Source organism: Antechinus flavipes, chromosome 4, assembly GCF_016432865.1.
Source record: "Antechinus flavipes isolate AdamAnt ecotype Samford, QLD, Australia chromosome 4, AdamAnt_v2, whole genome shotgun sequence".
Classification (NCBI taxonomy): Eukaryota; Metazoa; Chordata; class Mammalia; order Dasyuromorphia; family Dasyuridae; genus Antechinus; species Antechinus flavipes.
In genome coordinates, this window is record NC_067401.1 from 371,301,623 (window position 1) to 371,326,491 (window position 24,869).

General features: G+C 32.0%; 1 protein-coding gene across 5 annotated transcripts in view; it reads right to left on the minus strand.

Moving 5' to 3' along the window:
* Positions 1-4,198: 4,198 nt before the first annotated feature.
* The window catches only part of KCNK2 (potassium two pore domain channel subfamily K member 2), a 291,790-nt gene continuing 271,119 nt past the window's right edge, over positions 4,199-24,869 (minus strand). For all 5 annotated transcript variants that reach the window (XM_051998361.1, XM_051998366.1, XM_051998364.1 and 2 more), the window contains exon 7: positions 4,199-6,370. In XM_051998361.1, coding sequence (XP_051854321.1) covers positions 6,053-6,370 — 318 coding nt within the window. In that variant the 3' untranslated portion in view covers positions 4,199-6,052. The remainder of the gene's footprint in view (positions 6,371-24,869) is intronic.

Sequence of the window (24,869 nt, forward strand, 5' to 3'; positions counted from 1 at the left end):
CTTAATATTTATTTAAAGATGTACATAGTCATTTAGATATTTTGGTGGTCATCTGTTTAATATCTTCCTGTAGAGGGTCACAGACAGTGGGGAAATTCTGGATGAGGTATAAGACCCTTCAGCCCTGAGGGAACCTGCTAACAATGTCTCATTTGGCTCCCTATCTTCCTTAAGGGCTCTTGACCTTCCTGAGAAGTCAGGGGGCAGTGACAACCTGCGTTGTCATTGAAGCAGAGTGATATCAGGTAGCAGAGTGATACCAGGTGGCAAACTACATACAATAGCAAGTTGTTTATGTGGTCCCATGTAAGTAGTATATACTTAGTATATACCCAATGTTGTTTTGGTTACATAAGATTATGAGGGTATAAAAGGGGAAAGTTCTTGAAATAAACGGACTCCATTTTTTCACCATCCTCAGAAGTCCCACCTCATCACTTCTACATTAAAATGGTATATTTTAATCACCCCAGTGAGGGGGCTCTAGGAAGCACAGTATGTTTTGTCACCCCAAGTTGGGGGCTCTAGAAAGCAGGACTCACTATTTTAAGCACCTTGGTGTGGCGGCTCTAGAAAGCAGGACACAACATTTTCCCTGTTGTTCTAGTAACTTATCTACGTTTTTAATTAAATTTTCTGCCTCCTGAGATCTTTAGTGGCTTTATTATTTTCCCTTTTACATTTCTTGATTCATTTTCTTATTGCTTCAAATAAGCAATAAGATTTTGTTATGATAGCACAAGTCCTATGGGCTGAATCTCAAAAATGCTTCAGTTTCCTCCAGTACTTGGGAATTCATTTTTCACTGACACCATTCCCAGTCCCAAGAAGATTCTAACAAGTACAAGAAATGTCCCAGCTAGACACCAGATTGCTTTTTTTACAAGTATCATATAACATATGTATTAATACTGATCCTTTGTTCCATTTTCCTCTGTTCATTCTTTTTTCTGGCTGAGTGCTATCACCCAGGAAGAATACAATGCTACCCTAGATAGAGGGTGCCACTACCCTAAACAGAGAACACTCTTATTTTCTTATACTTCCACATGTTCATCATTTGGATAGAGAGAGTGGAGTCTTCTGTCATTCTTTTACCACAGAAGGGTGAGGTGAACACAGAGGCAAAATCTACTTACAAGGATAAAAGCAATAGCAAGGAAACAATAAATCTCACAGAAAAATTTAATTTATTACATTGTATGTTCTGTTCAGAGGATAAAAGTAGATGGGGAGATGCTGAGAAATCAAGTCAGGAATTATCTGTTAATGCATACTTTAGATTTTCCGGCATATTGGTCTATGGAAACATTGTTTTTCCACTGATTCATAATTCATCTTTTATGCATGTTTTTTGAGAATTCATGAGAAATAGAAAAAAATGTCTAATTCTTTATCTAGTTCTCCATGATCATGTGGCACTGGGTACTGAATTTCTACTAATGCCTGGTATCCTTCATTTGGGGTAATATTTTTGGAAGATAATAGATAATAAAGCTGTCATTCTATTTGCTGCTTGAGCTCATTATTTAGTATTTCTTGCAAATTAAAAAAAAGGCAACATGGGGTAATAGAAAGAGCATTGTAGTTAGGATAATGAATCTGGGTTTTATGTTTTCTTCTGCCACTCATTAGCTATGTTACCTTCATTTCACTTCTCTGGCACTAAGTTTTGTGATCTGTCAAATGAGCAAGTTGGAGGATTTCTAGATCTAAATTATATTATCATATAATAATTTCATACTGGTTTGCTCTCTATATATTATGCCTAATGGCTTATTTAGACTATTAATCAGTGAATCAATAAATCAATAAATGAGTGCTTACCATGGAACATAAATTATGTCAGGCTTTGAAAATACAAAAACAAAAAACAAAACCATCTCTACCCTTAAGAAGCTTACATTCTATCAGTGGGAACAATATATACATATATAAGTTAAAAGAAAATGTATTTGAAAAAACACAAGGTAACCTGTGAGTTTGTATTTCATCCTAGAGATAATAGGGAATCACTATTATTTGTTGAGCATATTAGTAACTATAAGATCTGTGCTTTAGAAAAAAACATTTTGGCAAATCTGTAGATTTAGCTTCGAATAAGGAGAAATGAGGTAGGCAGACCAAATAAGAGGTCATTGTACTAGACCAGGGGATAGGTAATAAGGATCTAATCTAGTGTGGCTATAAAATGAGTAGAAAAAAGGAGAAAAATGTGAGAGATGTATTAGAGAGAGAATCAATAAGAATTAGCAATTGATTGGAATAAAGGACAGTGGGGAGTTGAGGATTGCTTTGAGGTTGGAAAATTTTGAATTAATTAACTCTAGTCAAGATTGAGAAGGAATAAAAGTTACACAGAGCAGGGATGATAAATCGTCTAGAGGAATCCTAAGGGGAAGAAGGATGAAAGAGCACAGTAAAAACACAGACTAGACTTAGGAGTAAGGCAAAGACAGAGATAAAATGTTAAAATTTAATAATCACATCCAAGAATTTCAGAATTCCTCACCACAGAAGCGAAGCACAAGAATGTCGATTAGATCAGGACTATAAGCTCCCCTGGATATAGCTGAAGTGGAATGAAGGAGTACATCATGGAAATTGAGGAAATTAAGGAATCAGGAGGCCAAGGTATTTGAAGGAACATTAAAATGTACTCTGAAATCCTAAAGCTAAAACTAAGGTTAGAGGGTAAAATTATGATACACTTATAGAAATCCTTGAGAAATGATGGTCAAAAGCCTGGGGCTTAGTACTACATGGATTTCAAAAAAGGAGATTGTTTATTCCTAGAAATGACAATAAAAAACAAGGAATATGTTTTCTTTATAGATAAAACATGTGGGTCAGAGAGCATGAGATAAGGAGAAATCAGTCCTGGAAAGGATAAGCAGGGATGCAGTATCTTTGATGGAAAGATGATTGGAGGAAGAGATCTAAGATAATGAAGTTTACTGATGACAGGATAAGAAGTAATTGTAAACAACTTTAATCATTTAATATTGTAGAATTGATGTGATGGGGTACATCATGGATACATCATTATAAAATCCTAAGTTTAGAATATAGTTCTCAGAGATTTCTGAATTTTTACTCACTGTGATATTTCAATTGTTGGTAAGTTTCTAGTTAGGGTTGCTTGATATTATTGAATTTCTCTAATGGGGTCAAGAGAAAAAAACATAAAGAAACAATCTGAATTATTTATCAGTAAGTGAATCTATGATCTGGTTTTATAAAGTGAGGAAACTAACCTCTTGTACAATTTGAGAATAATAATATGGAAGATGAAAAGGCATAGTATATTTGAAAACTCGGGGTTAATAAATACTATTGCAAAGATAAAATAAATTTCCTAAATTTTCCTAATTCCAAAGAAATAAGAAAGACTAGCCTTCTAATGAGCATGAAAGGATCTCTAGAAATGAAGATGCTTCTTTAATAGTCAGGTATATATATATTTATATATATATATATATATATATATATATATATATATATATATATATATATATACACATATAGGTATCTGTATATGCATACCTATAGCACACATATACATGTGTGAATGCATGAGTATATGTGATCAACGAACATATAAATGCATATGTGTAGTGTAGGTAGTACACATACATATTGCATGTATTGTGGATGTGTGGTGTGTATACCTATAAACGCATGTGCATATACATGTAACCATGCATATACAATCTGTAAACATATACCTATTGTGCACATGCATATACACATGCATATTTACATGCAAATCCATGTACATGTGTGTATACATACATGCATTTCAAATGTTTGAACTGTTAAATTATTTCTTTCTAAAGATAATATCTAATATGGTTAATTCCCAAAGCAGAAGATTTTTAAGCAGAACCGCAACTGGATTAGTTTAAAAACATCACGTAAGGAATGTATCCTACATCATATCCTAGGACAAATTTATTTTATTTTCATGTACTCTACTCTTAAAATACCTACTTACATCATTAAATACAGAATTACCAGATTTTGATTACCAAAAATAATGCAAATATAACAAGGAAGATAAATTGCCAAGCACTTTTCATTTATCATTTAGCTCTATGAAATTAGTATGCAACTTGCTCTATTGAGGTGTCTATATGGACAGAGACAGACTTAATTGTTCATCATCAGAATACCAAGTAGGAGACTTCAAAAAAGCTGACTTTAATTAAAAACTTTATTTTTTCCATACAATTCACAGTTTATACATGGCAAGAGTTGTATCTCACCATATGAACTTTCAGAACACAGTTACTGAGGAAATGGGTGTAGCTTCCTTTTTAAAAGCGCCTGGCCTCCTAAAAATTTTTGTATTAATTTTGCTAAATTTAAAATAGTACCCTCAGCAAGTTAACTGGATAATTACACTTCTAGCTTAAATCTTTATTTTTGAAAAACAGGCTTTTGTAACATCAATATTTTTTAAAGATAGTCTCATTGGACATAACCCAATACATTGTTTCCAATTTTATTTTAGGCAATCATGTTTCAACTTATTTTTATCTACAATAGGCTTAAATATGAAAATAAAGGAAAAAATTAGTAATCTACTGGGTACCTTTGTAGCATTTCTTCTGAATCTTAGAAATATCCACAAATCTAGAGGATACAAAATTAACTAAAAAAGGTTTTAGTTCTGAATATCAGCCTTTCCTATCTAAAAACAGCTATCAGTATTTAAATTGTGCTATAACAGCTTTTTCTCTCTTATGGCAGGGATGAATTATGCCTACAATCTACATTTTCAATGTGCAAAGTCACAGTGATACCAGTTTCCACTTTTACTCTCCTTTCGTTCATAGCTCCAGAAGAAACACCCAATGCGGGGTAGAAAGATTGTGCCCTCCTGGGGCAGTGGTATCATTGTCTTGTGTTCAGGAGCAGGAGTAGGGTCATTGAATCACAACCCTTTTAAACATCAAAGAAAAAAATGCTAGAAGTAAACTGTTTATTAGCAAATGCTTCAAAATCACACTTTTTACTTGTTTTTGCTATTTTTGGCTAAGCAAAACCAATGAATTTAAATCACCTTAAATAAAATAAAATATTGAGTGCTTTCATCAGTCAAATAATTTATTACATGTGGATTATTTCTCCTTTATGGAATACTTGATGATAAATGGAGTCATTTCTGAAAACTTCCACAAAAATGAGGCCTGCCATGGAACTTAACTATTCCATGATCTGGACTATAATCACACAAAAGTTTATTTTATTAGTGGGTCCTGAAGAAGAGAAAAATTTTAGGGGACATTTTCCCAACTTTTGTAAATATAGTGCCTTTAAAATTAGGGTTACTGAGCATTGTTCCAATGTCCATCTACTCTTTTTACTATCCATTCTCTCATCAGGTATCCTCACTTCAATTACTTTCATACACTGCTTTCTGGAATGTAGGGTATCCATGCACGAAGCACTGGGGGCATGGGAAGCAGGGCAGCAGGACAGAGGATGGGATCAAGGGGAAGAAAAATCATACAACAGCTAGAGAGGTTCTGTTTCTTCATAAGATAAGGCACTGACAGAAATTTCTTAGGTAAAAGGCTGCATAAGAATTTCTTGCCATTTACAAAAAAAATGTTGTCATCCATAAATGGTCCGTGTCTAGGCTCAGTTAGGTAGACCCTGAAAAGTTAAGGACTTATCCCTCAAAGCTACATAATTAGAATAAACAATTAGAATTCATTCTTAGGCCTTATGGCACATTAGGAAAAAAATAAGGAAAAGGAAAAAAAAAACAGTCTGGGCACAGAAAGGCATCAGACATCGCTTGTTCCACTACCTATCAAAGATAGGAGTGCAATTCAACAAGCATCTCCAAAATATAGTGCTGGCTCAGAATCCCAATTTCTGTTGGTGGTAGATGACTACAATGGGTATTTGTGTTTTTTTTTTCTTTTGAGCTCATGCACACTTTAAAAATGCTAACAGCATCAATTATAAAGAGTATTCCAAAGTCCTCAGTCATGGTTAAGACCAAGGATTTTCAAAGAACCAGTATTCCAACTGTGGGTTATTTAATGTTCTCAATGACAGCAATTTCTTCACCTGGGCAATGAGGTGTTAAACCATTCAGATAAATACTGTCAGTCTTCATTAGTGGAGGCAGGATATCCTTCTCACTAGTCAGATGGTTAACTGACAGGGTTCTCTTACATGGGGTCAGCTCTTGATTGTGGTTCACTGCCAATTCTGCTGAAAGCTTCCTTTTAATGGAAGTGGCCCGCTGAAACTTGTCATAAATCTCAACACTCAGACGCCTTCGGGTCTCCTTGAACTCAGCTGTAACATTAGCGGTCCATTCTGCAGCATGAGCTCGGAACTCTCCTACCTGTAACAGACACACAAATATAGAAAACTACAATGTTAGACACTTGAAATGTTTTTTAAAAATGAGATTAAAAGGTCAGTATTGTGGGATTTGAATCCATATTTATTCAATAGCCTAATTATGCAGCTCAATCTTTTATAGTATGAGCTGTACTCCACATTTTATACAATGTTTTCCTTAAAAAGTAGTTTATCAATTTATTCCATATAAGTCAAATCATGTTTTTAAGATACTTGAAGAACCTGAAAGAGATATTTTGGGGGTCTATAAAAATGAAAAAAATCACCTCAATTTATGACTCAAATTCCATATTATATCTATACATAAAATCAATTGCTGAATCTTATACTTGCTGCCTTCACAACATCTCTCATATCTGACCATTCTTTTACTCCAAATCCAACATTCTTCCAACTGTACCATCTTTTGTTTTCCATTTTTCATTCTTAAACGTCAAATTGTAAATTAACTCAAGTAGTTTCATCTTAAATAAGCTGTTTTTAGTGCTTATACCAAATGGTAAATCACTATATTGCTTATAGATAATTTTTTATGAAGTTACAAGACAGTATAGTCTTTGAATTATTAATTCATAATGATGTAAAATGAAAGACATGTTTGTAGCATCAATTTCACTTTAAAAACTTAGAAGTATGTCTGAAGATGTCAATGTGTAATGCAATTATGATCAATATAGCATATAAATAAAACACTTTAAAACTTTAAGGCTGTTTTATGTCTGAGATTGACAATTTCAACAACAAATTATCTTGGTTTACCTAAACACACATCCACACATCCACACACACACACACACACACACACACACACACACACACACATACAAATAAACATATATTTTCATCTCACTTCAATTCATCCCTCTCCCAGATGAGAAGATTTACTGTACAGAAGTAACATTAATAAGTACTCCTTCCAATTTCAGCAGAAAATTAGGTTGTTCTAGATAACATCTCACTTCAATTCATCTCTTTCCCAAATGAAAAGATTTATTATACAGAGGTAACATTAACAGGTACTCCTTCTAGAATTTGTAAACACATAAATATGCAAAATATAATTTATGTGATACTTTTATTTCTGTAGTACACTCTTTTTTATAAGGAAATAGAAAAGAACAAGAAGAAAAAAGGAAAAAGAGAGGTCTGAATTCTTCTTTTCTTAAAAGCTATAAATATTTCAAACTCCAAATCTCAGCTATAACATCAGATTATTGCCTTACAAAAAATAATTCTGTTGTTGATATCATGCTGATAAGACATGCTGTGTTCTCTAAAGATGCTGTTGTCAAGGCTGGTCAGCCTAAAATTAGAACTGATCTATCAGGGTTGTTTTAGTTAGTTTAGTTGTTTTAGTTTAGTTTAGTTTTTGACCTGCCAACCTACTCCATTCTCTTAAATAAACTGGCTCTTGATATCTTGATACCCTTTTTTTTCTTTTTTAAAAGTTCTCCCAATTCTATTTTAGTTGTAAGGTTCCTACTATCTCTCATTTCCAGATATTGAGTCTCAGATCTTTATTAGCAAATAATCAGATTTTTATTAGGTCTAGAATTACAGCTGGTTGGAGATGTTTATTTTTTCCATAGTTCTTTTTTTTTTTTTTAATAATAATATAAAACAAACTTCCTCACTCTTGCAGTTTGAAACTTTGATGAGAACTTGGAGTTAAGCAAGGGACACAGAACATCCATCAAACTCTGGATTCTAAGCAGACTTGACCTTCTCTGTGACAGCACTCACAACTCATGAAAAAGCATAACTTTCAGGCTGAGCAAATAACCAAAAGGGCACATGCAAAGAATTTTTGGAGATCAAAAGGTTTTTACAAGTCAACAGTTAATTCTAGTTTAGGAGTAAAGTAGGGTAAATGAAAGGAAATCAACTTATTTGAGATCAATGAATCTTTCAATTTCTGATCATGGTTTACATTAAATCTAAATAGATTTTCTCTAAGATTCACTCCCTCCACACTATTTTTTTGGAATTCATATACTTATATAACTTGATTTGAAAACAAAGGTTTTCATTTTAATCAGTACATAGCAAAGAATCTGAGAAAGAATGTTCATCAAGAAAAAGTGATTTGAAATTTGATGTGTACTTGTAATGTGGGGAAGGCTGAAGAGGTAGGACCCAAATAACCATCACCACCTTATATTTTTTTTTGTTTGTCTTGCCCTATAGACCAAGAATTGTCAATCTCCTGATTCCTAACAGGTTAAGATACTGAGTATGTTGAGCTCATTAAGAGTGAGGGGGGAAAGCTGATATACAGATACATATACCCTACAACTCATTTTATCTGTTTTCCTAAAAAATAATTTTTAAAGAGCAGTATGCTTTATATTATTCTTTATTCCAAAAAAGTTGTTCTTTTGTTACAAAAAAGACCAGAAAAATAAATGGCTTTCCTTAGTCCTTACTATGAGTAGAAAAAAACATTTAAGTACATAGAGTACATATCAGAAATGCTCAAATATTTGTGAATTTATTGACAGGACCTAGAAATAATACAACCTCCAATATATATGCCATAAGTTTCTGTTATAATTGAGAATTTATACCCTCTGATGATTCCAGGATCTGTGTCCTTGTACAAGACTGAACATAGATCCATCGTCTTGTATTCAATACTTACTCATATTATAGCCAATCTACAATGTACTGAAATTACTATGAATAACTTCCCCAAAATCAAGTTGGTCATCAGTCAATAAACATTTATAAATAATCTTCCAAATGTTAGGTACTGTGGTAAGCAAAGGGTATACAAAGAAAGACAAAAAAAATTGGTCCCTGCTCCCAAGTAATTCAGTCTAATGGAGAGAACATATAAATAACTATGTACAAGCAAGATATTTATAGGATAAACATGAAGAGGGCTTCTGAGGAAAGATATTGGGAAGGACTGAGAAGGAGTTATTACAGAAGATGGGATTTTAGCGAAGTTTTGAAGGAAGACAGGAGCCGGAGATGAGGAAGGAAATAGTTCCAGCCAATGAAGGTAGCTAGTAAGAGTAATCAGACAAGAGATGGAATAGGATATGTGAAGAACAACAAGGAAACCAACAGCCCACAAGAAAGTTATTATTAGACAAATTAGACCAATATTTTGGGCCTGTCCTCATTTGTATAAACGCACAGACTTTTTCTCATCACTATTCCTACTATAACTATCTGTAATTTACAATTATAGAAAAGTATCTTAAGTCTCAGAGGGGTTAAATGTTAGCTTATTATATGTTTCTATATATACATGCATATATATAAAAGCAGTTTTACTATATACAAATTTATAAGCATGTATATACATATACAAATATAAAAACATATGTATAATGTGTGTATTAACTTTTTAGATTACAAATTCTTTTTTTCTTTTAATTGTCTTTTATTAAAATACCTTAAATCAGATTATCATAATATTTCGACTAAGGACTAAGGAAGTCAGCTGACAAAAATGTCATCTATCAAAAAGATTTCCAAAAATTAGAAAACAAGCAAACAAGTCAGAAATCAGGAATTTTTTATTGACAACTTTGGTCTTTAATCATAGAACACAGTATTACAAATAAATGTTGTAATATGTTTATCCTAAAACTAATGCAGTTGAATTAAAGAACAATGTCCAGGCCTTCACTAAAAATCTATTTGTTCTTATTTTAATACAATTTCAATAAGTCCCTTTTCCAAGTTTCTAAGTCCAAGGAAGATTATTAATATTATATTAGAGAGAAGGAAAGACTTAAAATAGGCAGTATTAAAATAATTAATGAAAGTAGTAAAAAAAAAAAAAAGTTGGAAAAGATTAGCTGCCTGGGACTATTTAGCATAAAGACAAGCAAGTCTACCTATTTCTTTTTTCAAATTAAATTTTTTTTTCAATTATTAAACTTTTAGCTCTACATATTTTAATAGTTCCTGAGATGATCTTTAAAAAAGGAGAATGTAAGATATTTTAGAAAAATTTCCATCTAAAATGACTAAATGTTTTTAAACTAAAACTAAAGGAGGTTACACTTCTAGTAACTCATTTATCCAGAATCATTTTTCCCCAGGATCCTATAACCTTGCTCAGAATACTTCAATGGCTCTCCATTGTTTCAAGGACAAAATCCATAATCCTTAGTCAATCATTCATTGCTCTCTATGACTAGAACTCAATTTACTTCCCTCATCTTATATCACCTATAGTGATAATGTCAAATTCAGCCAGGTATTTTACTATTAGAGGAAATAGTTACTAGCATGCATTACAAAGAATTATCTACATCAAACAAAAAACTATGTTGAGGAAATGTTGTTTATTGATAAATATTTTAGAATTAGATAATGTATCTCCTTATAGAAACTTTCCTCAACTGGTGTTGAAGCAAATAGGTAGCACAATATATATAATGCTGGGACTGTAGTCAGCAAGCCATGAGTTCAAATCCAGTTCCATAAAATCTATGGTGATTCTGAGCAAGTCAATTCTTAATCTCTCTTTGCATCAGTTGCCATACCAGTAAAATGGAGATGATAACAGCACCTACCTGCCAGGATTGTTGTGAGAATCAAATGCAATAATAATTGAAAAGTACTTAGCACAGTACCTGACACATAGCAAGCACTATATAAAGTTTAGCTATTGTTACCTCATAGGAGATGTTGTAAGGATAAAATGAGAAAACATAAATAAAATTCTTAGCATAATACTGGGCATATAGGTTCTATAGGTGCTATAGGAAGGCAGATTCTTTTAAAAACAAAGAAATATCATATACACTTTTTAGATAACTCTTTTAGAACATTTTCTTTACATTAAGCTTCAATTTACCTTCTTCTGTAACTTTATAATTGTCTCCTGCTCAGTCTTCTAATCAAGCAGTACAATTCTAATACTTCTTCTAGGCTAAATATCAACTTTGTATCAATTACTCATCGCATGACATATACTTAAAGGATTTTCTTTATCATCTTGATTGCCAACCTTGGTTGGTTGAACTCATGTCCAACTCATATCTACTCTCACTTTTTCCAAAATGTAGCACAAAGAATTCAGAGACTAGAGTTTTATTCTCAAAGGTCATACCTTCTGAACATTTATTGCTTCTTAATTTGCCATTATAGATCTATTATCCATGAGTTAATACTTCATTATTTGTATTTTGTTTGCAACTTCTTTGGGGAAGACATTCCATATGCTGAATAGTCTCTTTTCTTTTAACTTTAAGAATGGCTTGTGGAAAGAAGCTAAATATTTATTCTGGAGGCTTACAGTGCACCTGGAGCTTAATATCACACTGTTCCCATACGCTTGCTGGTTCTCAAAGGACATGCTGGCCTTGTTGATTTGTTTCCATTTTTCTTTTGTACACATGTCCAGAATGCTGCCTGGGTAGCAGAATGGAATAGCAGCTTCATTTTCATCTTGCCAACAAAGTCTTTAGTACTGTATTCAAACTCACTGGATCCACCTGGTGCATTGATATCTTTTTCAGCCTCATGGTTCAGAATTCTGTGCTGACTCTGCCAGGCAATCCAATATCTCTAGAATTTTGTATGTCAGAAGTATAGTTACCAGCATGCAAGAGTAATAGTTTTGAAATATAAGAGTTTCTGAGTGATCAAATATAGTTGATCCTCATAGAGTTTTTTTAATGTTTTCCTTATATAACTGTATTCCAACACCATCATCTATAGGTTCTTAGTTGCATCCTTAAGAATAGCTATATAAAAGAGACTAAGCCTTGTATCTTTTCCATTTCTATTCTTTTAACCAGAAAATAATTTTTTTTCTGATGACAACTTTATAATATATATTTACATCTAGAACTGCTACTGTCACCTTCACTCTGGAATCTTTATTCATTGTTTTCCTTGATAATCAAGCTCTTTTATTCTTCCAAATAATTTGTTTTGTCTATTTCTATAAAGAATACCTCTATTTCCAAAATGAAAATGCTTTCATTGAGCTCTAGCTGGCTGCAGCAACTTCTGTTTTTAATTTGGTTAGTCTTCAAAGGTCTTTTGTAGGAGTTTTTCTCTTTAAACCCTCTTTCCTTTGGTAATTTTCATTCACTTCTATAATTTAAAGTACCATTTCTAAATTACTAAATTAACATGGCACTAAATGTATGAATTCATTTTGGCAGCATTGCAAATTTTATTATATGAGTGTACCCCAACTATGTATGCTGATTATTCTTCCTGTTACTTGTTGTTCTTTACAGAGAAGATGTGGAACTCTCTTGGTAGAGGGATTTTTCTCCCCAGAAGTTGCCTATGCCAATATAACTGCAGGTCTTGATTCTATCTATATTTACAGGAATTTAATGTGCTTTGAAAAACTGAATCCCAGATATTTTATGAAATCTGGTTATTTAGACTTGTGGATTTTATTTTATGGTAAATAAATACTTGTTATTGTTACTTTAATTGATTATTATATAAAAATGGTGCTTATTCTTGTGGGTTTATTTTGTATCCTAAAATTTTTTTCAAACTATTAAGGGTCATATCATAGAATATCTTTCTTGATCCTCTAGAATTTTCTAAGTAAACCTTCAAGTAATCAGCAAAAAGTGATAGATCTCTGTCCTCTTTGCCTATCTTTTGCATTTAATTTTTTATAATTTTTTCATATTCATATTTCTGAACAATTAGGGAAAGGATCAGGCTGCTAGGTGGCACAGCCTGAAGAATTTCAGGTTTGGAGTCAGAGTCATTTTCCTGAGTCCAAGCCTCAGATACTTACTGACAGTGTGATTCTGAGTAAGTCATTTAATCTTGTTTGCCTGATTCCTCATCTGTAAAGTGAACTAGAAAAGGAAATGGCATACACTCCATATCTTCCAAGAAAATCCCAAATGACAAAACTCATGATGGGTTAAACACAATTGAACAACAATAACAACAACAAGGGAATGGATACATGTTTGCTTCATTTCTATAAGTGGGAATATTTCTAAAGTTTTTCCTTTCATAAAATGCTAGCTTTTGTTTTAAAAAATACTTTTTAATACTATTATAAAAAGAAACTTCTATGCCTATGTTTTGTTTAGTATAAATTAATGTTGTACTTTGTCAAAGGCCTTTTTGCATCTATTGACATAGCCATGTGGTTTGTAATGTTTTTGTTTGAATATGCTTAATTGTGCTTTTTTTCTAACATTTGTACTCAGTAATCCTATAGATGACAAACACTTAAACATGTAACCTAGGGGAAAAAAAAGTCTCTAGTCGACAAAAACATTGATAAAACTCAAAAAATGTCTTGCAGAAATTAAGTTTAAACCAGTGTTATACCTCATGCCATGAAAAATTCAAAATGGCTATGTGAACTGAATTTTAAAGGCTGTACCATTTTTTAAAAAAATTTAGAAGAAAACCAGATCAGGTACCTTTCACAGAAATGGCTAGAAGATAAAATTTTAACCAAATGAAGGTTAATAATAACCAGAAAAGTTAGAATGGTCATTTTATAGTTACGTAAAAACTTTTGTGTGAGTGAAATTAATTTAATTAGAATAAAAAGGGAGAAGGCTGGGGGAAATCTTTATATTAAATTTCTCTTATAAAAGTCTAATATCCAAAATATACTATGCACTTCATAACCACAACTCCACAGCAAGTAAGCTGTTGTTATAGTCTTTGAACTCGGGTTTTTCTGATTCTAAATCTAATCCATTTTACCACACCACTTAGAAATGGTAGCTCAAATTATAGAAATGAATGAAAATTATTAAAGGAGAGAGAACTTAAAACCAAAACTCCTAAAAAAGACCTTCAAAGACTAACCAAATGAAAAGCAGAGATGTGTTGCAGCCAGCTAGAATACAATAAACCATTTTCATTTGGAAACAAGCATATATGTATCAGGACTTGATTTGATGTTTTGCCAATTATCTGTGGTTAATAATAATAATAATAATAATAATAAAATGATGGAGAACATATTAATAGTGCAAATTAAATTAAAAGTATTATGTATAGATTTTCTCCCAAGGAGCCAGCTGTAAAATATTTAAAAGCACATCACTGATTAAAAAGTCAAGAAGAATGTGAACATCAAGTTAAGTGGACAGAAAAGGTTCTCTTGTAAAAACAAAAAACAACAACAACAAAAAAACAAAAACAAAAAGGAGAAGATACTATTCTTCAAGCCAAGGGAGGAGATTCAATATGATAAGAAGGAAGGGTCTATTTACAGGGGTCCTCAAACTTTTTTAAATAGGGGGCCAGTTCACTGTTCCTCAGACTGTTGGAGGGCCAGACTATAGTAAAAACAAAAACTTTGTTTTGTGGGCCTTCAGGATCCAACAAGGATGAAGATTGATTCAAAAAAAAAAACCCTGAAATTAATGATAAAATTATTTTGAGGACTTTAAAGACAAGGCCAATGGAGTGATGGTGACAGAAATGACTTTTTTTTCTTAATTTATTTTTTAAAAAAATTTATTTAAAACTAAATACAAAATAAGAAAATAAATTAGAAAAAGACAGAAAAGAAGAAAAGAAAGCATTGCCATGTGCTCAGTAGAACATCTGTGAGAATTCAAAATAAGAATAAATTTCTATTTCATGAGAGCATATATAAGAAGATTGAATTTGTGACAATCCATTTTTTCTTTGCTTCCTTGTAGATTACTCTTTTGTTCTCTACTGTGCACTTTTTACTTTATTCTTTTTTCCCTTTTCATCCCTTCCACTTCCTCCAAGCAGGCTACAGTTAAACATGAAGATACACACACATACACACACACACACATACACACACACACACACATCTACATACATGTAAGGGTTAAAAAGCCTCTAGAAGCAAGGAATGCAGTTCAAGGTATGTGGGAGGACCTGAGGGATGAGAGGTACCGAAGCGCAGGCAAGTCCTACGTGAAGGTGGGGCATAGCTCCAGGAGACGGTGTCTGACCCCAGGTACCATGTCTCCTTCCTTAGGGCTCTCAAAGCCTAGCATGCCTCCCTCCTTCTTCTCGGGCCAATCCCATTATGCCAGGTTCCTAGAGGGCCTCCCCTTCCCCCAGATTCTTAGGGGGGTATAAATATGTGCTAAGAATAAAGTTCTCTTTCGCTTCACCCCTACCTCCTGGTGGTCTGTCTCTGTGGGAGCCGGATTGGTGTCTGAAGACGGGTAAGTGTGGCCTAGCCATGCCATTGACAAATGGGCATTAAGAGTAGCTCAAAGAGGAGCTATCAGGTTAGAGTAGTCCATAGAAGCATAACACACACACATATATGTATACACACCTGTATCTATCTATATATCCTATATATAGCCATCTATCTATACATATATATTAATATATACATATCTGCATATGCAGATATGTATATATTAATATATATGTATAGATAGATGGCTATTTTTTCTATTTCTACTTTCCTCTCATGTTCTCTCACTCAAGGACAATTGTATTTGATTATTTCTTGTATTAATCTCCAAGCTTCTTTTTTTGGTCACAGATTTCAGGTACTCAAATTATTATAATATTTTCTCTTCTTGATCTGTTCTCCAGAACTGTTGTTTTTCTTATAAGATGTTTCACAATCTTTTCTATATCTTCATTTTTTATATTTTTATTTTGTTATATCTTGGTCTCTTATACCTTCATTGGCTTCCCCTTGCCCAATTCTAATTTTCAAAGAGTTGTTTTCTTCTCTAAGATTCTTCATCTTCTTTTCTAGTAAGTTAACTTTTTTTCATTATCTTGTTTTTCTTAAACTTTTTCTTTTTGCTTGTTTGTTTTCCTCAGTCTCTCTCATTTGATTTTTAAAATCTTTTTTGAATTCCTCTAAAATTATTTCTGGGTAGGTAGCCATTTAACATTACTCTTTGGATAGAAGAGGATGTTTTTTACTTCACTTTCCTTCTCTGAAGATGAATCCTGGTCTTCTCTATCATCAGAGTTAGTTTTTATAGTTGAGTTCTTTCTTTTTTACCTGTACATTTCTTTTTATAAATGAGAACTATTAATGTAAATACCTCTAATTATGGAGTGAGAAGGATATGCCTCTGATTTTACTTCTGTAGTCTCCTCTGACCTGGAACAACAAACCAAAAACTTCATCCTTGTGTGCTAACAGCAAACACCTACCTTGACCTACTGCTTCTGCACTCACAGGGTGTTCTGAATCCATCTTGCCCAGCGACCCCTCTCAGCAGTATAGCTCAGTCTGGCAGCCTTTTATCCACAGAAATTCTCTCAGTCTTCCTGGACTAAGATCTAAAGTCAGGGAGGTGAAAGTTCATGGGGTGCTGACTGAGTATCCCTCCAAAGAGAGAACTCCTTGTTTCTATGGAGCTAGTCTGGAGCTACTTATACTTTACACCAGGAAAACTCCATTGTGGGATCTTTCTTCTGATCTCCAGTTGTCCCCAAGGTTCTTCTGTTCTTTTTTTATTTAATTTTAACACACATTACTTTATAAATCATATTGGGAGAGAAAAATCAGAGCAAAAGGGAAAACCATGGGAGAGATTTAAAAAAAAAAAAAGAAAAAAAGAAGTGAGCATAGCTTGTATTGATTTACATTCAGTCTCCTTAGTTCTTTTTCTGGATGTAGATGGCATTTTCTGTCCAAAGTCAATTGGAATTGCTTTGGATGACCGAATCACAGAGAAGAACTGAGTCTTTCATAGTTGATCATCACACATTCTTGCTATTATTATGTACAATGTATTCCTGGTTCTCCTTGTTTTGCTTAGCATCAGTTCATGTAAGTATTTCCAAGCCTTTCTAAAATCAGCTTGTTCATCATTTGTAATAGAATAATAATATTCCATTACCTTCATACACCACAGTTTGTTCAGCCATTCTCCAATTGATGGTCATCCATTCCTTTTCCAATTCTTTGCAACCATTAAAAAAAGCTGCTACAAACATTTTTACCCATCTGGATCCTTTGCTTTTTTGATATCCTTGGGATACAGACTCAGTAATGGCACTGCTATAACAAAGGACATCCATAGTTTTAGAGCACTTTGGACATAGCTCCAGATTACTTTCTAACATGGTTAGATTATTTCACAACTTCTCCATTAGTATACCAGTTTTCCCACATCCCCTCCAACATTTATCATTATCTTTTCCTGACATTTTAGCCAATCTGAGAGATGTGAGGTGATATCTCAGAGTGGTTATAATTTGCATTTCTCTAATAAATAGTGATTTGGAACATTTTTTCATATAAGTATAGATGGCTTTAATTTTGTTATCTGAAAATTTTTGTATTGTTTGACTATTTCTCATTGAGAAATGACTTGTATTCTCATAAATTTAATACAGTTCTTTATATATTTTATAGATGTTAGAAATTGTCAGAAATACTGTCTTTAAAAAAATTTCCCAGCTTTGTACTTCCATTTTAGTCTTGTTTCAGTTGGTATTGTTTGTGCAAAACCTTTTTAATTTAATATAATCAAAATTGTCCACTTTGCCTTTTATAACATTCTCTAGTTCTTCTTCGGTCATGAATTTCTCCCTTTTCCGAAGATCTGATAGGTAAATTATCCCTTGTTCTCCTAATTTGTTTAAGGTATCATCCTTCATGCCCAAATCATGTATCCATTTTGACCTTATTTTGGTATGGGGTATGAGATGTACATCTATACCAATTTTCTGACATTATTTTCCACTTTTCTCAGCAATTTTTTGTCAAATAGTAAGTTCTTATTCCAGAAGCTGGAGTTTGGGGATTTATCAAATATTATGTCATATGTATCTAATCTATTCCACTGATCCACCACTCTATTTCTTAACCAGTACCAAATGGTTTTAATGACTGCTGCTTTATTACAAAGTTTTGGGCTTGGTTCTGCTAAGCCAACACATTTTTCATATTTTTTTCATAAATTCCTTTGATATTCTTGGTCTTTTCTTCTTCCAGATGAATTTTGTTATTATTTTTTCTAGTTCTATATAATAATATTTTTGGCAGTTTGATTGGTACAACACTGAATAGGTAGATCAATTTAAACAGAATTGTCATTTTATTATATTAACTTGGCCTGGCCATGAACAATTGATAGTTTTCTAATTGTTTAGATCTGACTTTATTTGTATGAGAAGTGTTTAATAATTATGTTCATATAATTCTTGGGTTTGTCTTGACAAGTAGTCCTCCAAATATTTTATTTTATTTTGTCTACAGTAATCTTAAATGGAATTTCTCTTTCTTTGTCAGTAATATATATATATATATATATATATATATATATATATATATATATATATATAATCATTATATATATATATAATGATTTCTGTGGGCTTATTTTATATACTTCAAGTTTGCTAAAGCTGTGAATTGTTTCCAGTAGATTTTTGGATGATTTTCTAAGATTCTCTAAGTATATCAACATATTTGCAGAGTGATAGTTTTATTTCCTCATTGTCTATTCTAATTCTTTTAATTTCTTTTTCTTTTCTTATTGCTAAAACCAAAATTTCTAGTCCCTATATTCTCTAGTGTTTTATTAGGAATGGGTACCATATTTTGTCAAAAGCTTTTTCTGCATCTAAGAAAATTATCATATGATTTTTGTTGGTTTTGTTATTAATATGGTTGATTAAGATAATAATTTTCCTGATATTGAACCAGCTCTGTATTCCTGGTATAAGTTATTGTAATGTATTTGTTAATATTTTATTTAAAATTTTCCATCAATAATCATTAGAGAGATTGGTCTGTAATTTTCTTTCTCTGTTTTGGCCCTTCTTGGCTTAGGTGTCAGTACCATATTTGTGTCATAGAAGAAACCTGGCCATTTTCCTTCTTTATTTTTGCAAATGGTTTACTTAGTATTGGAATTAATTATTCTTTAAATGTTTGGTAGAATTCATTTGTGAATCCATCTGGCCCTAAAGAAATTTTTCTTAGGGAGTTTATTAATGATTTGTTCAATTTCTTTTTGTAAAATGGGACTATTTAAGTATTTTATTTTCTCTTTTAACCAGGGCAATTTATATTTTTATAAATATTCATCCATTTGATCAGATTATCAGACATGCTGCCATAAATTTGGACAAAATATTTCCTCATTATTGCTTTACTTTCTTTTTCATTGGTGGTGAGTTCACCCCTTTCATTTTTGATGCTGGTGATTTGTTTTTTTTTTCTTTCCTATGATCAAATTAATCAAAAGTTTATCTATTTTGTTAGTTTTTTTTTGATAAAACCAAATCTTAGTTTTATTAGTTCAACAGTCTTTTAGTCTATATTTCATTAATCTCTTTTTTGAGTTTCAAAATTTATATTTGTTATTTAATTGGGACTTTTTAATTTGTTCTTTTTCTACCTTTTTTTAGTTGCATGCCTAATTCATTGATCTCTTCTTTCTATATTTTATTTATGTAGCTGGGGTAAAGTACAAATTTACCCCAAGAACTTCTTTGGCTGTATCCCATAGTTTTGTCTCCCATATGTTATCTCATTATTGTCATTTTGTTGAATGAAATTATGAATTGTTTCTGTGGTTTGTTGTTTGACTCATTCATTCTTTAGAATTAGGTTATTTAATTTTCAATTGGTTTTTAGTCTGTCTTTTCCTGGCCCTTCTTTGAATATAATTTTATTGCATTGTGGTATGAAAAAGAATCATTTACTATTTCTGCCTTTTTACATTTGATTGTGAGGTTTTTATGCCCTAATATAGTCAGTTTTTGTAGGTACCCTGTACTGCCAAGAAAAAGGTGTGTTCCTTTCAGTCTCTATTCAATTTTCTCCAGAGGTCTGACATATCTATGTGTTCTTGGATCCTTTTAAACTCCCTAGTTTCTTCCTTGTTTATTTTGAGTTTAGATTTGTCCAATTCTGAAAGGGGAAGGTTGAGGTCCCCCCTCCAAGAATAGTTTTTTTGTCTATTTCTTTGTTTAATTGGGTTAAAATCTACTCTAGGAATTTAGCTGCTCTACCACTTGGGATATATACATTTAGTATAATTGCTATTTAATTTTTTACTGGTCTCTTTATCAAGATGTACTTTTCCTCCTTATCTTTTTTAATAAGATCTATTTTTACTTTTACTTTATCTGAGATGAAAATTACTACACCTACTTTTTTTAACTTCAGCATAATAAATTCTGTTCCAGCCCTTTTATCTTTATTCTGTATGTGTTTCTCTGTGTTAAATGTTCTTCTTATAAACAACATATTGTACGATTCTGTTTTTTAATCCACTCTGTTATTTGCTTCCATGTTGTTGGACAGTTCATCCCACGTACATTAACAGTTATGATTACCTGCTTTGTATTTCTATCCTATTTTCTCCACTGTATATACTTTTGTTCTCTCTTTTCACTCAGTCCTTAGTGTTGTGTTTTTTTTTTACTCACCCAACCTACTACCTTATCTCCATCATCCCTCCCCCCTTCTCTTAGTAGTGTTTTTAACCCACTTGTCTTCTATCAGCCCTTTCTGTTTCTCTTGGCTTTTTTACTAGTGTTTCTGCCTCCCTTCTATCCTATCCTTCTCTTTTCTTTTCCTCTTTCTCTACCTATTTCTTTATAGGATTAAATAAATTTTCTGTATCCAACTGAATGATTAACTCATTTCCTCTTAGAGCCAAAATTGATGAGATCAAACTTCAGACAATGCTCATTCCCCTCCCTTTTCCCTTGTGTTGTAATAGATCTCTTGAGCCTCTTGGTATGAACTAATTATACCTTCCCTTTTCTCTTTTTCCAGTACAGATCTTTTTCCACCCCTTAATGTCTTTTTCTTTGATGTGTGTTTATATATTAGTACAGAGATTTTTTTCTCTGGTAGCTTCCTACATCAATGAAATTTGAAGTTTAGACCAAAAATAACGCAAAATTTTAAAAAATGTAAATACTAGCTTTAATCACCCCATACTACTTTCTTTTATATTCATTAATGGAAACATTAATAGATTTTATTCCAGCCTAACATAGAGCAATGTTGATTTCCTATTTCTTAAAGTAGCTGAGCCAGTTTGAGCATTTCAGCACAATTTTATGGATTTTCAGTTTCCTGGCAAAAGAAAAGGAATGAAAGAATTTTATTTCAAATACAGTCTGCCCATAGCTAAAGGTGAATATGGGTAATCCCTAAGTTCATTCTTTGTGGTTAGGATAAATAGTATTTTCCAGAGTTGTAAATCCATCTACTAACTGTCCTTTCTCAAAGTGTCCCACTTTGATTTGAAAAGACAATGAAACAAATATTTTCCAGGAGAGAATTCTATCATTTTCCCTCCCCCTTCATCCTATTCTTACTTTATGCTCAAGAAATCTGTAACTTTCCCTCTTTCTCAACAAATAATTTTCTTCATTCCTACTTCTATTTCCCATGAATAATGTCTCTTGCTCTGCTTAGGTCACACCTGTATTTTGGTCCAGTTCTTGGCTGTCAGTGGTTCCTTCCTTCAAGGAAGAGTTAGATGAATGATCTTTAAGATTTTATTATATTCTGAAATTACTAACATCAAGCAACCTAAAGAATGTGGAACGTTTCATTAATTCCTGTAAGTGCTTCAGTAATTATAATCACATAGCATTATGTTGATCTTCAGGACTCAAAATTATCCTCATATGGGAAATAAAGCAAGTGGATAGTCTTTCTACCTAAAAAGATGCTTTTAAGAAGACATGAAACAAAGCATATAAAATTTGATAGTGTCCAGTAATGTCTATATCCTAAGTAAAATTAAAGGTGATTTCTTCATTTTTCACTGATATTTTATATCCTCTCTTTTGAAAATAGAATTTAAATTTACCCTTTTTATCTTGGCTATTTTTATTCTATCAAAGAGATTTTATCATTAAATAGCAACCAGATAGATTGAAGTATCTCCCCACTTAATTTTGTAAAGTAATTTGGATCCTTTTTTGCATGCCAGTTCTACATGATGCTTAGACTATAATTTCTAACAATTATCATTAATTCATTTTCTGAAGTATTGACATTTAATTTTATTCTTGAACTCTACTGTTCATTTACTTTAAAAGAACAATTCAAATGATTCTACAATACAGTTGTTTAATTAAACTAAAAAGGGTTACTTGTCACATTATCTCTGTGGAACAGCATTAAATGTTTTTCCCTTGTTTCGAGCAAGTCTATGTAATATTCATAAGACCTTTTCAAATTAAACTATCTTGTATAGTTAGTTTGAACTTTCTATAAGTAGGCTGATCAACATTTTTTTGTGAAAACTAAGTATAATTTTGAAAAATAATATTATGAACTTATATATTATCTTTCATTTTAAAACCTCAAAGTACTACACAATATTATTTTTATGTTTAATATTAGGATTGGGGGGCTCCCATTGGGAATTTATGAATTTGCATAATGATTTGAGGGAAAACATGCAATTTTATTCTTCTAAGTTGAGGAAAGAGTATGAGTGACTAAATGCCACTAGAAACTGATTTGTGACTCAGTGGTCTGAGAGTTTAGCATCCCAGTATTTTAGCTATCCTCTTTTGTGAAAATGATCCTTCCTTACCCATAGTCTCCTGATATTTTAGAACAAGAAAAAATAATTATTATCATTTTAAAGATAGAGAAACTGAGATACATTGTTGTTAAATATTTATTAGCTTCAATTTTTCAAAAAAAAAACCTTCGTTGTAAATTACTCTACCCATTCATATTACCACCTCTCTTTAATTTAATCCTTCAAGAAGTACTGTGGACAAATTACTTCAGTAAAACTGAAGAATATTTTAGCAAAAATTCAGTTGAAAATAGCATCAATACTGTAATATTTAAATAACCTCAAAAAAACCTCTATTCCTTAAGGTAAAAAGAGAAAACCAAAAAAAGTAAGAAAATGGAACTTTCTCCTTTCTTTCCAAAGATAGATCATACATGTGTAATGCAGCATAGACTGTCAAATATGATTGTGTGTTGGTTAGCTTTCTAAAGTATTTCATTACATTTCTATTTTTTCTGAACTAAAATTGATAGTTTTCTGAATAAGAGGAGGAGGAGAAATATTTGAAAATGAAAGCAATATGGGGCAGTTTTGTGGCACAGTAGATAGAGCACCAGCCCTGAAGTCAGGAGGACCTGAGTTCAAATTCAGCTTCAGACACTTAACACTTCCTAACTGTGTGACCCTGGGCAAGTAACTTAACCCCAAATGCCTTAGGAAAAAAATGAAAGCCATATAAAAATAAGATGTATCAATAAATTGTTTTAAGGAAAACAAAAGAAAGGTGATGGAGATGATAGACAAAAAAGATAAAAGATAGCCTTGTGGATATAGTCAGGAGCACTGTGAATATAGTCAATGTAAATTTTGGAGAGTTCTGATAGGATTGTGAAGAAAATCTTCAAAGTTGATCTAAGATTTCAAATTGTGAAATGTGTTAACATTGAAATATTAATATGCCTGATTTCCCCATTAGCCCTTTAGAAAATGAGACTAAGAATTGGTATTTAATATTTAAAAGTAGTTTCCAAAGTGAAGTTCTTTAATTAAGCCATGTGTGTGTGTATATATATATAATATATATATATATATATATATATATATATATATATATATATGTAATGGGAATGCATGAAGGGCATATGTGATAATAAGCATGTGGTTAAGTCAACACTTATATACTACATTACCGTTTCCAAAGCATATTAAGTATATTATTTCATTTGATCAATTACCTCATTTTATATTCCTAATGTATATAAATTTAAACACAACTACTTATTGAGTAGATGAAAAATACTTATAAGAGCATTTTATCTTAATATCTAAATATTAGATATTACAAAACTATCTAAATTGTGTATCCTATACATGTATGTGTATATATGGTGTGTGTGGGAGAGAGAATTACTTATCTCACTGAGTAGAAGAAAAATTCCTGTAATGAGCATTTTTCTTAATGTCTTTTAGCATGGAACACATCAATACATAGATTTGCAAGTCTATATAAATATGACCTTTCTTGGTGTATGTGAGGAAACAGAGAGATAGAAAGAGAGAGAGAGAGGAAGAGGGAGGTATAAGAAGTAGAATGCTTGCTCTACTTGGAATCAGACCAATGTTCAAATCCCATTTCTGATAAATATTAACTCTGTGATAAACAATTCTCAGTCTCTAGCAAGTAACTCTCTAAAAAATAAATTATAGATAAGTTGTGATATCAGTGGGGAAAGGTTTACAATGACTATTTATAGATCCCTGAAATATATATATTTATCTAGTCTTTGAATTAAGTTTATCCTTTAGTCTTTGTCCACCTGCTTCCATTGCTCTTTTTGTATTTTTCTTCATTCTATACCTCTTTCTTTATCATTCTTTTCCCCTAAAACAGGATTCACTCCCAAAGATTCCATAGCTTTAGTTGACCTAAATTTCTATATTCCCTTTGCAACTAATGATCATATACCCATTCAGTACATGGAAGAGGAATTGGTATATTCTTCTTTTCCATTGTTTTGCACCATCAGTCATCAACATCTTCTTTGAAGTTGGTGTTTTGTCACTGTCAAG